Here is a 17,146-nt window from a genome sequence, read left to right as displayed (position 1 = left end):
TGTTTTTCATGTCAGACATCTCTGCCAAGAAGTCAACATTTATCTCATTCAAAGCCCTCTTTTCCATACAGTCCTGAGGAGAGAGGCACATACTGTATTTGAAGAAGAACCTGTGGAAGTTGTTTAGCAGTATTGTAATTTTACAAAGTACACACACTCTGGATGGCATTACCATGGCCTCCAGCTCTATACAACATACATACAACAAGCCTGCAAGTCAGCCTTCTTCCACCCGTTTGGTTAGATTTTTGTTCTGCAACATAACAAAAATCGGACACATCCTGTCATTAAAGGATGCTGAAAAGCTTCTTCATGCCTTTATTACAACAAAAAGTCTCTGAAGAGTCTTCACTTGGTTCAGAATTCCAAAAATTCCAAAAATCATTCATTCCAACTGCCAACAGCAGAGGAATTTCAATTTCAGTAACCTCATAATGATCTGCCGCTGGTCCTTTTCTTTCTTTTAAGTATCAATGTGTGTTGTTTACTCAGGCTTTATTTGGTGTACTTTTCCCTTGTGTATTTGTGTTTAGGTCTTTTTTAATTTCTTGTGTGTGTGTGCGTGTGTGTGTGTGTGTGTAAAGGTGATGTTGAGCCCTGTCAAAAAAAAAATCTGTCACCCCTTGGTGTCAGACAAATAAAGTTCTATTCTATTCTATTCTATTCTATTCTATTCTATTCTATTCTATTCTATTCTAATGCATCCTCACATATAAAGCACTAAAGCACTGATCAGGACTCAAACATGATTATTCCCAAATAGACCATTCCAAGATGTAGACTTTGTCCCTCTTCTCATTTTATTTCAAATCAAATCATTTATAGTAATTTTGAAAAATCTCTGCAAAATGTCTGAAAATGACAAAACTGTCATGAATTGATTGAGTAGTATACCTACATGCCAAAAATGTTTCCAACACTCTTTCTTTTTTATGTTGTATATTTAATAATTTTTCAACTGGAAAAAAAGATACAAAGGTCCAACACTCAATAAACATCTGTGTTTTTATTTATGGTAATTGACCATTTTATGTGTTGCCTTTTCATGACGCCATCCTCTTTGCAGAGCTGCTGCAACGTTTTACATAAACAAACGTCTAAATGCTCTCAATCATTTTCTGTACTCTTTGGTGTGAATCCACAGAGCAGATTTTCCTGCAAATATTTCACAATAAATAGTTTATCACTTCTAGTATGTTTTATAGAATCGTCAATGAAAATAAAATAAATATGTAAATAAGTGAGCTTAATGAAAGTTGTTTTGTGATGTATAGAATACAAGAAAATATAAAAACATAGCAGCAGAGCAAACAAATATAAACCTGAAATAAATATTACACAGAATGCAGTTTTAAGAAAAATGTGGTTTGTGTCTTAAGATATGACGTATTTATAGTCTGGCAGCGACGTTGTCAGAGGTGATCAGCTCGCCTCTGTGGACGCTCTCGGACAAGAGAGAGAGATCATCGTACTATCGACAACTGTGGTAGAAATCTTGAGAGAATCAAACATTTACTGTCTCCAGACATGAATGATGAACTGAGGAACAGTTTGGCTGAACTGAGAATGTAAGTTACAGCTAATGTCCAGGCAGACGAAGACCACGAGACCTGGTTTATATTTGTTTTCTCTGCTGCTATGTACCGGTGAATTGCATTCTGGGGTACATTATGTCATTTGTCCTAGAATGAATGCAGTCGTGGATATCTGAAATTACAATTGTCTAAAATGTGATTATGGATAGGAGTGTGGTTCGATTAAATGTTAAAACGGCTTGCCATACTAGCGTGCATGCACCACTTACAACAAAAGTCTATGTTAAAAACATTTAAATGCAAATTACACACAGTAGATATGGTCTGTATAAAGTATTGCTCATTTATTTTCATGTTTTTGTAAAATGATTTGATGTGATTCCTATCTTCTTCTTGTTTATATAAATATATATGTATATTTAGGTATATATATATGTACTGTATATATGTATATGTATATAAACATACATAACTTGTTCAAACTCTTTGTGAGTTATTAGCAATTAATGTGACTTCTGGGCATGTTTCTCTCCATCTTGGCCACAGGCTGACTTTTCCCACAGGAGTTGGCAGGCACGAGAGGCCTGGAGAAGACAGAGTAGATCAAAGTTAGATTCCCCAAAACAAAAGTCAAATCTAGCCTAAGTTACTCTTGAGGCGCTTGAAAAGTGACCAAATCACTCACCAGGCAGGACGAGACATCATGTAGTGAATGTCAGGTCTTTGGAATCCATTAAATAAGCAGGAGGCAGCTATGGTGTAGTGACCCATGTTTTTAAAGACCAGCCAGTCGCCCACCTGCAGATCAGGCAGGAAACACTGCTCAACGATGCGATCCGCACCATCACAGGTTTGGCCCCAGATGCTACATGGGTACATGGTTTCATCTGGCTTTGGCTTCTGAGGAGAGTGAAAGAGAGAACGCAATTGATTGTTATGAAAAATTAGTTCACCCTTCATTGATCAAAATGTGTGATGATTGTCACTATTTTATTCATTTTTGATTACCTTATGCAGTGTTGGCAGAACCTTAAAGTTGTGCAAGGGTATGAATGAGAAAGATCCATACACTCCATCATTGATGTAGTACATCCGAGTCTTGTTGTTGATCACTTTGTCTTTATCTGTGAAGAAAGCATAATTTGATTTAATTCACTGCTGCCTTTCAGCTGGCAAATTTACATGGTACTCCTGAGAAGTTGACTGAAATGACAACAAATATTTATTTATGTAACTTTACACTTTTTGTTCTCGTAAACTTTATAAATGCCTCCAAGTCACTGAAGCCATTGGTCTGTATTTGTGTGTCCTTTTTTTGTCACATTTTACAAATGTCTTTGTCACATCACCAAAATGTCAATTTTGAACAGGCAAAAATGTTAGTAACAAATAAAACGATTATTTTACCATCAGAGTCTGACTCCTCGTCCATGATGACCTTCTTGGCAATGATGTTGACAACCAGTGTGAAAGCAGAAGTTACATAAAAGCGTCCTGGCTCAGCAATGATCTTAACACCAGTGTCAGCAGGAAAATACTTGTCCAGAGCAGGGTTGATAGCAGCTGTGAGCTAGAGAAAATAAAAAGTGTCAATTTATAAATTAGACTAAAATAAATCTAATAATGCTTCAGCTAGTAAAGTAAGGCAGTACATTCTCAATGTGTAGATACAAAAATGTTATATATATATATATTATATATATATTCAGTATGCAAATTTTAAAGGTAATTTTACCTCTTCAAATTTGAGTTTGACATCATCTGTACCAGGGAATCCACCACCAATGTCCAAGAGATCCATTTTGAACCCAAGATCAGCCTAGATATCAAAAGATGAAGTCTTTGTTTACTTTGCTGCATAAAAAGACTGTGAAATTCTGAGGGGAAAAGTATTTGCTTCCTTCCTGATACATTTTTTGTATATTTGCTACAATATCATGTCTCAGGTCATAATAAAGTTTCAAAAGGATGATTTCATTTTAAGCAGCAGAGCAGAGGACTCTTTTCATAATGAGCGTGAGTATAAGTGGTGGAAAAGAACTTCGGAATATGTGGATATTTTGGATTCAGGAATGGCAATGTTTAACAGAAAAAAGCAATGGCAACAGAACCAATCAATGTTTAACGGATCAATGTGAATATTTTGTGATGGGTAATTAATCACCCATGTGCAGTATGTTTCATTACATTCTGATAGGAATCTACCCACTCATGACTTATAAAGGACGAAACAGTTAAAAAAAATCATGTCTCTGTCAAAACACATCATATTTGAACACATGTATGTAGGATCAGACACGACCATCAGAATAATTTTCAGCAATTTAAATATAACATGGTTCAGTCCCATTTAACAATTTCAGATTTGCTCATAGCAACAACATCGTAATAGAAGATTAAAGTTCTACACAGATGTAGAAAGTCGCCTGGATCCAGTCAAACAAAATATAAAACTGTCAGGTGCTGTATGTAAAACAGAGGTGGAATTAAAAGGTTCTCATTGGGGGCTGATGTGTGTGTTCATCTTAAGATTTGACAAGCATTTACAGTTTATGCATTTCTTTTCACTACACCTGAGACTTCGTCACTCTGCACATGCAGCATTCAGCGTTCATCTGTGTGTGTGTGTCAGTGTCTGAGTGAATGAATGAAGCATCATCCACACGAGAGAGTGGGAATGTAGGAGTAATACTGCAATTTATAGTTCATATAGTGGTTTATGTAATAAATAAATAAATAGTATCAGGTTCTCATGACCCAGACCCCGATAAGTGGAAGATGGTGGCAAAGATGAGGAGAACAACAATTTAAAAGGCAAACTTTGTGTTTACATGCGTTATTTTTGCCTACGTTTAAAATTGTTTGCATGATCTGAAACATTTTAATGTGACAAATAAGGGAACATTATTACATTTATTTTTCACAGATATATATGTCTTACCCCCATAAGAAAAACAAAGTGAGCATCTGTGATTGCCTTTACGTATGCCATAGCATCCCTGCAGCCACTGCCAGCATGGAAGCTGACACCAATCACATCCAGCTTCAGCTCTTTAGCTCGCTCCAGAAGACCTCGACAGGATTTGAGATGGGCCCCAAACTTCATACTGAGACTAACCTCTGCCTTTGAGTCATCAGCGGTGATTCGTAGCACCAGCCTGTGCACAGGACAGAAATGTTGACTGTATTAGTAATCAACAGGTTTCATGTCAACAGGTATTCAGATGACACTTCAACTGATAAATGACATACAATTAACTAACTGTTACTAACTAACTCTTTTGCTAGAACTAAGAACAATTAACTGACTTTTTGACTGGTTTGGGAAAGAAAAGCATGGCTGTACATTAGAACATTTTTATTTTACTTTTATTTTACCAGGTAAAATGTTTGAGAACCAGTTGTCATTTACAAACATGACCTAAACGTATGTTATGGTAGAAGAAGCAGAGGTTCCAAGTGAGCTGAGCCGATATTAAAATGTGATGTCAACAGACTGCTGGCCACGGATTGGTCAGAGGGTGTTGTCAGTGGAAGAGTCGTGAGTGCAAAGTCCAACACAAAAATCAAACCGAACAATGTGTAACTGTCGATCAATTAAAATGACTTAGAAAATCTTAAAACCGCTGATCGTGAGTTGAATCACAACCTGTTCAGCCATATCTTAGTTTCTTAGTATCTTAGGCCTTAAGTTTTATTACAAACTACTGAGTTGCTCAAAGATGTCTCAGGTACTAGTGGGTCTCGCGGGTTACCCGCGGGTCGGGTTGGGTCGGGTTGGGTCGGGTCAAGAAATGTTCACTTTATTGGCGGGGCGGGTGGGGCGGGACATGAAGGATTAAATATGTCTGGTAAATCCACCAGACTTCACAAAAGCGCCAAGCAGTGGCCACAACAAACCAAAATCAAAAGAAGGCCAAGCTGCTAAATCTCATGTTTGGGACAATTTCTGGCTGTTTTCAAGCACATTTGTCAGACAGAATAAAAGCCTTATTCAATGACATATTTAATGTGTATTTAATAGTGTATTTAATAGTGTATTTAATAGGGTTGTGAAAAAAGATGCGGTTGTGCGTGCGGGATGGAGTGGGTCAAATGATTAAATAAATGCGGGACCCGCAGGTTGGAAATAATCCAGACCCGCGCATCACTATCAGGTACTACATTAACAAATGTATATGCATAAAATGATGTTGTTTATTATTTTCTGTGTTGTGTGTTTTCAAACTGACACTGTTCAAACTTGCTGTTCGATAGTTGTTGTTTTTTTTAAATGGTTTAATCATTTTACAATTAATAGTATTAAAATCTATCTAGTAATTCTTGTAACAGTACTGTGATGGAAAATACAGCACCCTATGACTGTGAGAGCAAATACAGTACTTACAGTAAGCATACTGTGAAATGCCTACTTGTCAGTTGCTGCCAGCAAGGTACTGTAGATTTCACAGTAATCTTTTTATAGTATCATGGGTGATGAAGTGTCTTACTTGGCATTGTCATAACAACGGGCCACTTTGATAAGTTCCTCCTCACTATCAAAGGTCATCACCTGGACCCCATTTGCTGAAGCATACTTGATGTGAGAAACTTGCTTGCAGGGGTTGGCGTAGATGATTCTGCTTGGTTCTACTCCCAGAGACTGAACCAGCTGAATCTCTGACTACAGAGAGGGAACAAAATAGTTCGAAATACAAGAAGCACAAGTTTCCAATACCATGTCAACTTTGAATATCTCACAAAAATGCACCTTGCTTGCACAGTCAAAGCCAGTTCCCAGAGACGCCAGTGTCTTAACCACTTCCCGAGTGTCGTTACATTTGACAGCGTAGTAAGGAGTGACACGAGGCAGGGCCCTCACCCATTGCAGGTGTTGCTTCAGCAAATCTCCCAAGTCACAGACATAGAAGGCATCCCTGTCATCCTGCAATGTAGAAAATGAAAGAGACAAAAGCAGTCAACAATAGTCTCTTTGAGAGAATAGGTATGACCACTGTTCCACCGGTTTCCCAAAACCGATTCTTATAGCCAAAACCAGCAAGAGAGTGTTTGCTGAACACGGACACACATACAAGTGGTGGAGATTGAAAGAGGTGGAGATTGCTGTGTCAATGGAGACAGTGGCAAGAGAGTGGGACACATCGGCTAAGTAAAGCAATGAAAGTGAATGCACTTTCGGTGAATGAATGGTGAAACGCTATATTTCATTTATCTCCTGTTCTGTACTACATTTATTTGGGGGAAAAAAGGTTTTCTTTTTCATAATTTCTGAGACATTTTATGCAGAATATTAGACCGATCTGAGCCAAGTAGGTCTATAACTGTATCATGGAAAAGTGACATTACCGTCGTAGATGATTCATTGATAATCTTGTCAACCATATCCTGGGCAGAGAATCCTTCCTCCAGGAGAGTGAATTCATTTTCAGTGGGAGTGGCAGTGTTCATCCTGTTGGTTACTCTGGAAGAAAGAGATTGAGGCAAACTGTGATTACAATCATTAAAACCATTTATTTGACAGACAACAAAAAAAAAAACAGTTCTATATACTGTATATATATATCTTATATATACAGTATATACAGGTGTAAGTGTTTGTATGCGTGTGAGCACAAAGACCCTGTAAAATGGCTAGAAATAGTAAACAAGATTGCTGACTCAAAGATAACTATATGATGTCAATGCAATAAATAATCAGGACAGTGATGCACTAACTTAGATATAAAAGATGGATATTGCTAACTAATTTACTGTGAAGTAACTACATTGAAGAGGTTGGTGTTGTCAAAAGTGAAATTTTACCCTGGATTACTTCAAAGTACAGTAAAAGTACCTCATACTACTTGTATGAGGTACATATTTTTGTTACTTAGCCAGTGTTCGTGGGTCTGGTGGACCCGCTGTATTTTTGGGTTTTTAATTCACCACAATCAAACAATTTTACGTTAAAATACCCAACAGAGGTTTAATTCATCTCAAATACAAGCAAAATAAATGCGTATATTTGCCCTTTACCTTTGTTAGATCACATTTATGAATTAAAGTGATACTTGTTTGTTCGTTTTTTAAATATAGACGAATAATCTAAACACAGTACAAGAAGTACTAAGTCCTACAAAACTGAAACAATAAATTATTCATAAATTTAAAATATTTTATTTAATTATTCTCAAAAAAAGTAAATGAGACAAGATAAGATATTGCTTTATTCATTCTACGTGGGTAAATCTGCAGTGTTACAGCAGCCAAAAATCATAACAAGGTACAAATAGAAGAACATTTGAAATAAGGTGCGGACATATTAACTATGTGCAAAAAAATGTGCAAGACAGACAATTCAATAACAAGATGAACGACTGTAGCTCCACTATGTACAATATATGCAATACATTTTTACTAATGTTTTATTTGACATAATTTGTTTGATATATATATATATATATATACAGTACTTTGTGTTTGCTTTTGATAAGACTTTATTTTGAAAAACAGAAATATGACTACTTGGTCTGGTCTGGAATGTTTGAGTAGAATTGACGTAAAGGAGAGAATATTGGCACACTTCACGTGTAGGAGTGGCTGATTTGACCACAGAAAAACAAGTGACATCAACAAGTCTACTGTTAGCAGCAGTACCTGCCTTTAATGCATGTCTGTGGGTACATTCTGGACATTCTGCACAAGGACATGTTTGGTGCACTTTAAGCCAAGGTAAAATGTGTTTACAATTATTAATAGTAACATTTTATAATAGCACTGCTGTTGTTTATTAAATGAAGTGTTTATTTATGTATATTTGTGTTGTTTGTGTGTGCTCCATGGGCATCAGAGTCATTGGGTGGTTTGTGTGTATTCAGGTTGTTTGTCACATACAAACACATCTGATTCAATAACTAATCCAGTCTTCATTCAACTAGTCCATATGCATCAGCCTGTTTTTTTTTTTTTTTTAAACCCACTGTCATGGCAAGTCATGGCATGTCAAGATAACAGACCCCTCGCCAGACCTCAGTCTTAAGGTGGGCATATGAAATGCATGGGGGGGCACAATTATTAACCTACAGTACATATATTTTTTATCATCCTATACTCTATCCACACAGCATATAATCATCACGTTAAACATAACCAACAGCAATATGACCAGGTATAGCCTACAACCAGCGCATCATTTGTAAATCATAAGGTGCCAGAATGCAATGACGAGAGGGAATGCATACAGAAAACGGTGCTGAACAACAACACGCAAATGCCCACTTACAAAACTTACGACTTACAAACCTCTGTTCAAAATAATATCCATGGTATAAATGTTATGACAATAATTTACAATTATTAAATGCCCACATCATCACTAGTGGGACGATAGGCGTCAGATACTTGTCCCCAGCACTATTTATGATCAACAATTTTGACCCCACCACTAAAATTTTTAATCAATTTATCATTAATTCTTGAACTAGCGGAAATAATGCACCTACTAGAAATACCATAGTGGTAATTTTGAACATTAAAAAAAATGTCTTTTGCTTGATTTGGGATACACAAACAGTTTAAACAAGGCTTTAGTTAATGTAACGCTTGTTAGGATAGTAAACGATGAACATACTGGACAGGTTTTACCAGCCTCACATTAAATGTCACTATTAAGACATGTCTCTGAACATCCATAACTTTCACATGTTATTCCTGATATTTATCTCTAATCAGGACTGTATGATTATGAAAAAGGTGGGATTTGATTGATTGCGCTAATCTTTAAATATGTCAATGCAGGATGATTTGACTGTTGACTTCTTAACAGATAGGTCTGACACCAAAAATCCACCGACAGTTCTTCCCAAAGCAAGTAAATAAATGTACTAGCGTGCATGTGCAGGCTAACTGCTAGATATCAGATTTTATACACTATAGGGCTGCAACTAATCGAGATATTGATTGGTCCATAAAATGTTGAAAAATATTGATCAGTGTTTCTCAAAACTGGAAATGATGTTTTCAAATGTCTTGTTCTGTCTGTGTCAGCAGCAGGTTATGCAGGCAATTATAAAATTATATCCAACCTTTCAATGTTGAAGTTTCTCTCCTTGGGTTCTCTCTGAAAGATCTCTGTCCTTACTGTGTGAGTTGGTAAAGATGGGCGGTAAGGAACTGTTAACACTTATAGTGCACAGGCACACCCTTGGTAAATTGCTGGTAATAATACACATCTCCTTATATGGACATCCCGGGGGTGTTCATAGGTCACATTTTCAGGCTTTAAACAAATTTGTTGTTTCTTTCCATCTTCTAATGTTCATTTTATATAACATTTTTAGTAGTGATACAAAGTAGCAGTAATAGTTCAAGTCAACTTTGAACTGTGATACAAAATTCAACCCAATTTTAAACATTTTGAGTACTTTTTGCTCTGTTGTGTTTATATAGTTGGTGAAAATATACGTATGTATTTTTTTTTATCAGATTGTCTATGTTCTGAATAAAGGATATACGACGTACTCTATATTGCACATTCCTATGGCCTCTGTATGTTTAAACATAGAAATGGAAAAAAAGCAGCCTAAATGCTCTGTTTTCTTAGGGTTAATGATCGTTTTCTAAAATTGTAAACATCATTTTGTGCAAGATCCCCTGGTACATACTGTATACATTGTATAATGATTGTAGTATCATGAACAATTAAACAGAATATTCAATTAGTAGAAGTGATAAACTATCTACTAACTATCTACTGTACATGTATCTTGTGTCACACAGTCCGACTTTTATTTTGAAATAGTCACAGGAAAGGAAATGTATACATGAGGCTTCATGTCTCAGCTAAATATTATTTTTGTAAAGCATGTTGCACAAACCATGAGAATAAATACAATGCAAATATGTGAAATTTGTTTCACATGCTGCAGATGAAATATTTGAACTCAAGCTAAAAAAAAAAAAAATTGCGTGACACTATGAAGTAAAAACAAGTCTGTGATAATCACAATGTTTCATCATTTTCAGAAATATGTAAGAGAAAGACTGGGTAAAGATGGTTTTCGGAAATACGAGAAAATGCAAACAACAAAAAAGGTGGACATTTTTTGATTACTGAGATGCTTGACAAATGGTACCAGTGACAGGACTCATTCACACAGACACTTCAAACAAGGCTTTGGTAAACGGTAAACTTGTTTGGACAGTAAACAATGAATGAACTGGACCCACCAGTTAGGATTTACCAGTTAGGAGCATAGGCCTACTAAATGTGGAGGGGAAAATCTTCTTCTCCGTGATGGTAAGAAGAATGACCACCTACCTCACGGAGAACAACTACCTCAATACCAGCTGCCAGAAAGCCAGGATCACAGGTTTCCCTGGCTGTGTAGAGCATACTTCCATGATTTGGGAAGAGATCCATACCACTAAGAGGGAGAAGAAAGATCTACACGTCATACCGCTAGACCTAGGTAATGTCTATGGGTCAGTACCACATTTGCTCATAGCCTACGCTTTGGAATTCTTCTACATTTTTTTTTTTTTTTTAGTCTTTCACTGTACAGCACTTTGGTCAGCTTATGCTGTGTGTAAATGTGCTTTATAAATTAAATTTACTTACTTACTTACTTACCATGATCATGAACTACTTCCAGGACATGCACATGTGCTTTGCACTGAAGAATTTCATCACTGGCTGGCAACAAATAGAAGTAGGGATCAGATGTTCCATTTCCCCCATCCTCTTCATAGCAGCATGTGAGGTCATCCTATTACACATTCATTTAAAATCGGTACATTTATAAAGGCCTCAGCTAACAAACCATGTAAAGGAACAGTTACAGGATTTGAACACCAAAAATAATGTTATTTTAATTTTAGTGCTTAAGAATATAATAAGATTAGATTAATAACAAAGTTTAGTAAAAAGCATTCATCTGGTGTTTCAATATATTAACACAATTAATCGGACAATGACTGACGTGTTTCTTTTTAAAAGGACAAAACCTCCTTCTAACAATATTGACTGATATCATGAAAACTCCTTTAGCACAAATATTTGCATGGAAAGTAACAGAACAAATAAATCACCTTCTCAAGTTCAAGGTTTGACTTTATTGTCCCCATGGGGAAAAATGTCTTGGGGAAAGTGCATCATTGCTGTAATAACGTACAACAAACAAAGAAACAAACAAACCAACATTTAAACATCGATGACATGGAGTTTGATAGACTGTAAGTTAAATTGCACTTTGCTGTATTGCATAGAAATCTACAGTATAGGCATAAAATGCAAGTGATAATATCATATTGCATATTGCCCTATTGCACTAGAACTTGTGAATAAAGTGCTATTTGCTAAATTGCTAACCCGTTTTCTGCACATTATTCTATTGCACATTGTCATTGTCAGCTCAATGAAAGCAGGGACAAATGATAATTTAAGGTGGTTAGATTTGCATAACGGCTCACGGAGTCTTCTCCCTGATGGCAAGGTTTTGTCTTCAGCGAAGAGTGGGTGTTGGGAGTCGGAAATTACTGCATGCTCATAAATAGCATCTGTATGGGCTCATATTCTTCCCTCCCTATGATTTTCATTGCTGTTTTGTGCATGCCAGCCAGTTTGCTTTTGAGCTTAATGGTTAGGTTGCCAAACTATGAGGTGATCCCATATCTAATGATGCTCTCCACAATGGCACGGGAGAAAATCATCATGATGTGGCTGCTCACGCCGTACAATCTTAATCTCCACAAAAAATATAGCCTCTGTTGCAATCTATTGCACAGGTTAACAATATGTGTCTTCCAGCAGAGAAGATTATCAATATGAACTCCTAAATACTTGTATAAGGATACCTGGGTGATTTCCTGATTTCCTGGCAAAAACTTCAAACAAGGCTTTGGTAAATAAACGTACTGGACCCACCAGTTAAGTTTTACCAGCCCTCAAAGAGGATTGGGTTTCAAAAGATTGAATGTACCTCAAATTATAAAATAAAACAAAAATAAAAAAAACGAGGGATAAAATAATACATTTTGAGTAGCTCTTCACTGTACAATAATTATTGAATGCATCAGTTTCAGATGATTACAGGTTCAATTAACCATGAAATTGACTATATGAAGAACTTTAAATTTCCTGAATATCCATATCTTTTACATGTTATTCCTGATTTTTTTGGTTATTAAAAGGGGGCTTTGAATGATGCCTCTAATCTTTAAATGCAGTACAGTATTTCAATACAGACTGGAAGCTGCCTACGAGAGAAAGAAGGTGAAGTATGGAGACCTGGTCGCAGAGAGCAGAGAAAGTAGATGGCGTGTGAGGCTGTACCCAGTGGAGGTGGGAGCCAGAGGCTTCATGGGCAGATCAACAGCATGCCTGCTAAGGGAGCTGGGACAATGTGGAGCCACACTGAGTGGATCCACCAAGGAACTCTGGGGAAGCTGAAAAAGCAATCCACTGGCTCTGGCTGAATCCACCAGGATCTCCTGGTCCCACTGCATTATTGGGGTTTTAATGCAGTGGGATTATTACTGGAACTCTTTCCTCTCTGGTCTCCCTGACAAATCCCTTCATAAACTTCAACTGGTCCACATACTATAAACATTATTTTTGAAATCGTTTTTAATATTTCTCATTTATGAATATGAGTACTTTTCATAAATTAATCACAATTAAATTATGAGTAACAAAAACCTATGTTTCTCTGAATGCATATATGGCCACATGCATCATCAACCCACCTCCAAATATTTATTTTTTTGATTAAACATTTGTGTTTTATAAGTGAATTTTTCATTATAATCTTTCTGTAGAAAAGGGGATTCATGCTAACAGGGTCGGTGCACTACACTGAAAACACACAGGCAACTATTTGAAAAGGTAGTGTTTTTGAATGTAACTGTATTGAAACTCAATCCATCAGCAATAAACTAATGTCTTGTGTGCTGATATGCTTCACATCTCAAGCTCCCTCTTGAGTCAGAAGACAGTACCTCAGTGTTTGCAGGGTGTTTTCCATTAGATGGTGTTATGCAAATGAGTTCTATGTAGATTACAAAAGAAATGTTGTAAAGGACATCTTGATGACATCTCTCCTGGACAAACCAGCTGCTTACTATGCTTTACTTTGTCTCAAGCAGGGCAGGGAGGAGCATAGCAGCTGTTATTGAGGACAAAACAATCTAGCTACTTGTGTTATTATTGCAATAGAAGAATTTGCTGCCCTGAATTGCATTCTAAATGTAATAATATTATAGTGTAAATGTGACTACACATTTCTCAAAAAGAAAGAGCCTGTTTTTATCAATCTAGGGTCTTCTATGGCCAAGACAAGCAAGATAGACAAGGAAAAGGTGCTGTTTCCCGCTTGAAACAGCAGTAAGGAGAACTTGTAGGCTTTCTCAAAGTAAGTGGGGGCACCTTTGATCAGAAAGTGAATTAATGCTCCTTAGTCATATATATGAAAATTGTTTCATAACAACTGGCTTAATTTATGTGAGTTTGTTGACAGTGTCCAGTAACATCAACGTTTGATTATATTGCGGCTAATTTAGCTAACATTCACATTGATCTTATCATGATGTGTCAAGGTAAACAGTTATCATTAATAGGTGTTAAAGAGATATCTATCTATCTATCTATCTATCTGTCTGGGGTGTGTCAGATAAACTGACTATGACAGAATATGGTCTCCAGTTTGAACAGCGCAACACAGCCGAGAAGGTCAGAAGCTAATTTACTGACCCGTACCACATTGGTTTGCCACTTAAGTACTATGTTTCTCAGTCTTTAAGTTATCTACTTAACAAATCCAGAAAAAGAACATTAAATCCAGTTGTGGTTGCCAAAGTCCATCCATTTGGTTTTTGATGGTCAAGATCAGCAAAAATTGTTTAATGGAGACTTTGAAAGTTTGCTTTTGAACACTACCTTGACAAATGGTCTTTCAGCAAGGATGGGATGAGTCAGGTCAACGGACCATGACAGACTGTGGTCTCCAGTTTGTAAAGTGCAACAGCCAGAGGACCTGAGAAGGTAATTTACTGACTCGTACCACAATGGTTTGACACTTAAGTACAATGTTTCTCAGTCCTTTTTTGTTGTTGATCAAGGCAAGGGTCAGCAAATGTTTTTCCCCCACCCCATGGAGACGTTAAAAGCCATGCTGTTTCCGCTCGGTTTCGAGCCGAGGAGCTTTCGCGTGTTAGGCGAACGTGATGACCACTACACTACGGAAACCCTTACGAGCCAACTGAGATTGGAGAGTTTCCCAAAATACAACGAGCCTGACAGCAATAGATGTGTGCGTTGACAGGAGGGAGCAAAATGGAGACTTTGAAAGTTTGCTTTTGAACACTACCTTGACAAACGGTCCACTTGGGGTGCAGACTTTATGAGTATCTACTGAGTGTGATAGTTCTATTCAATTGTCAGCTGGAGCACAACTGTGTTGTGTTGATCTGTCTCCAGACTGTTGGTGTCTGATTTGCGTTGACCCCAACTACTCTGGCTGACAGGAAAGCTTCGGAAGGCTCTCTTCTTGGTCGTATTGCCCATCTCAATGAGACGAGGGTCTTGAGCTATGTTTCTCAGCTATGTTTCTTTGTATTGATCAAATACTAGTTAGGCTTTAGTGAATCGCTGCGGAAGCAAACTTGTTTCCGCTCGGTTTCGAACCGAGGACCTATCGCGTGTGAAGCGAACGTGATGACCACTACACTACGGAAACCCTGTGAAGTACGCCAGGATTGGAGATTTTTCCCAAAATGTAATGAGTCTTATAGCAGTGGACGTGTGATTTGGCAGGAGAGGCATCTGGTCAAGGTCGAGTTTTGATATAAAGGTCCCATGGGCATAGAAGAGGAAAAAGCTCCCCGTCGGGGAATCGAACCCCGGTCTTCCGCGTGACAGGCGGAGATACTGTCCACTATACTAACGAGGACTGCGGCCACCCTTTTCGTGGCCATGGTGACAAATTGCGGGGCCCGGTCTGTCTACTTTTGCTGCCAGCCAACAGTCTGACATTGCAAGAGATGCACTCATTCAGAGTGAACCCCATGTCGAGGTGAATACCTACCCCAGGGGGTCTTCACTCAGATAATGAAGAAGACCATACATCTCTTCCCAGGAAAGATGAAAGTTACATTCGGAAAGGCTCCATCCGGCCATCTCCAACAGGAACCTTCAGATGAGGACAGGTTGCCCCCGCAAAGTCATGGCCTTGGGAAGACAGATGCCCTTACTCTGGTCTTTCAGCAAGGACGGGATGAGTCAGGTCAACGGACCATGACAGACTGTGGTCTCCAGTTTGTAAAGTGCAACAGCCAGAGGACCTGAGAAGGTAATTTACTGACTCGTACCACAATGGTTTGACACTTAAGTACAATGTTTCTCAGTCCTTTTTTGTTGTTGATCAAGGCAAGGGTCAGCAAATGTTTTTCCCCCACCCCATGGAGACGTTAAAAGCCATGCTGTTTCCGCTCGGTTTCGAGCCGAGGACCTTTCGCGTGTTAGGCGAACGTGATGACCACTACACTACGGAAACCCTTACGAGCCAACTGAGATTGGAGAGTTTCCCAAAATACAACGAGCCTGACAGCAACAGATGTGTGCGTTGACAGGAGGGAGCAAAATGGAGACTTTGAAAGTTTGCTTTTGAACACTACCTTGACAAACGGTCCACTTGGGGTGCAGACTTTATGAGTATCTACTGAGTGTGATAGTTCTATTCAATTGTCAGCTGGAGCACAACTGTGTTGATCTGTCTCCAGACTGTTGGTGTCTGATTTGCGTTGACCCCAACTACTCTGGCTGACAGGAAAGCTTCGGAAGGCTCTCTTCTTGGTCGTATTGCCCATCTCAATGAGACGAGGGTCTTGAGCTATGTTTCTCAGCAGCAGCAGCTGTATTGATCAAATACTAGTCAGGCTTTAGTGAATCGCTGCGGAAGCAAACTTGTTTCCGCTCGGTTTCGAACCGAGGACCTTTCGCGTGTGAAGCGAACGTGATGACCACTACACTACGGAAACCCTGTGAAGTACGCCAGGATTGGAGATTTTTCCCAAAATGTAATGAGTCTTATAGCAGTGGACGTGTGATTTGGCAGGAGAGGCATCTGGTCAAGGTCGAGTTTTGATATAAAGGTCCCATGGGCATAGAAGAGGAAAAAGCTCCCCGTCGGGGAATCGAACCCCGGTCTTCCGCGTGACAGGCGGAGATACTGTCCACTATACTAACGAGGACTGCGGCCACCCTTTTCGTGGCCATGGTGACAAATTGCGGGGCCCGGTCTGTCTACTTTTGCTGCCAGCCAACAGTCTGACATTGCAAGAGATGCACTCATTCAGAGTGAACCCCATGTCGAGGTGAATACCTACCCCAGGGGGTCTTCACTCAGATAATGAAGAAGACCATACATCTCTTCCCAGGAAAGATGAAAGTTACATTCGGAAAGGCTCCATCCGGCCATCTCCAACAGGAACCTTCAGATGAGGACAGGTTGCCCCCGCAAAGTCATGGCCTTGGGAAGACAGATGCCCTTACTCTGGTCTTTCAGCAAGGACGGGATGAGTCAGGTCAACGGACCATGACAGACTGTGGTCTCCAGTTTGTAAAGTGCAACAGCCAG

The 17,146-nt window shown here is 38.5% G+C and overlaps 1 protein-coding gene and 6 non-coding genes across 7 annotated transcripts; all 7 read right to left on the bottom strand.

Moving 5' to 3' along the window:
• Positions 1-986: 986 nt before the first annotated feature.
• Positions 987-9,615, bottom strand: LOC131444809 (ornithine decarboxylase 1-like). The gene is made up of 10 exons (XM_058615482.1): positions 9,599-9,615; positions 6,882-6,996; positions 6,286-6,459; positions 6,026-6,198; positions 4,477-4,693; positions 3,271-3,354; positions 2,943-3,105; positions 2,544-2,659; positions 2,221-2,435; positions 987-2,119 (listed from the first exon to the last, which is right to left on the bottom strand). The coding sequence occupies exons 2-10, from the start codon at positions 6,981-6,983 to the stop codon at positions 2,032-2,034; spliced, it is 1,332 nt and encodes a 443-aa protein (XP_058471465.1). The 5' UTR covers positions 6,984-6,996; positions 9,599-9,615; the 3' UTR covers positions 987-2,031.
• Positions 9,616-14,684: 5,069 nt separating this feature from the next.
• On the bottom strand, positions 14,685-14,757 carry trnav-aac (transfer RNA valine (anticodon AAC)). Its single transcript has one exon. It is a non-coding gene; the product is annotated as a tRNA-Val (tRNA).
• Positions 14,758-15,174: 417 nt separating this feature from the next.
• On the bottom strand, positions 15,175-15,247 carry trnav-cac (transfer RNA valine (anticodon CAC)). The gene has a single exon. It is a non-coding gene; the product is annotated as a tRNA-Val (tRNA).
• A 141-nt stretch (positions 15,248-15,388) lies between these two features.
• trnad-guc (transfer RNA aspartic acid (anticodon GUC)) lies at positions 15,389-15,460 on the bottom strand. The gene has a single exon. It is a non-coding gene; the product is annotated as a tRNA-Asp (tRNA).
• A 530-nt stretch (positions 15,461-15,990) lies between these two features.
• Positions 15,991-16,063, bottom strand: trnav-aac (transfer RNA valine (anticodon AAC)). The gene has a single exon. It is a non-coding gene; the product is annotated as a tRNA-Val (tRNA).
• Positions 16,064-16,474: 411 nt separating this feature from the next.
• Positions 16,475-16,547, bottom strand: trnav-cac (transfer RNA valine (anticodon CAC)). The gene has a single exon. It is a non-coding gene; the product is annotated as a tRNA-Val (tRNA).
• A 141-nt stretch (positions 16,548-16,688) lies between these two features.
• Positions 16,689-16,760, bottom strand: trnad-guc (transfer RNA aspartic acid (anticodon GUC)). The gene has a single exon. It is a non-coding gene; the product is annotated as a tRNA-Asp (tRNA).
• Positions 16,761-17,146: the final 386 nt, after the last annotated feature.

Source organism: Solea solea, chromosome 18 (assembly GCF_958295425.1).
Source record: "Solea solea chromosome 18, fSolSol10.1, whole genome shotgun sequence".
Taxonomy (NCBI): Eukaryota; Metazoa; Chordata; class Actinopteri; order Pleuronectiformes; family Soleidae; genus Solea; species Solea solea.
This window is presented reverse-complemented; position numbering and strand designations above follow the sequence as displayed.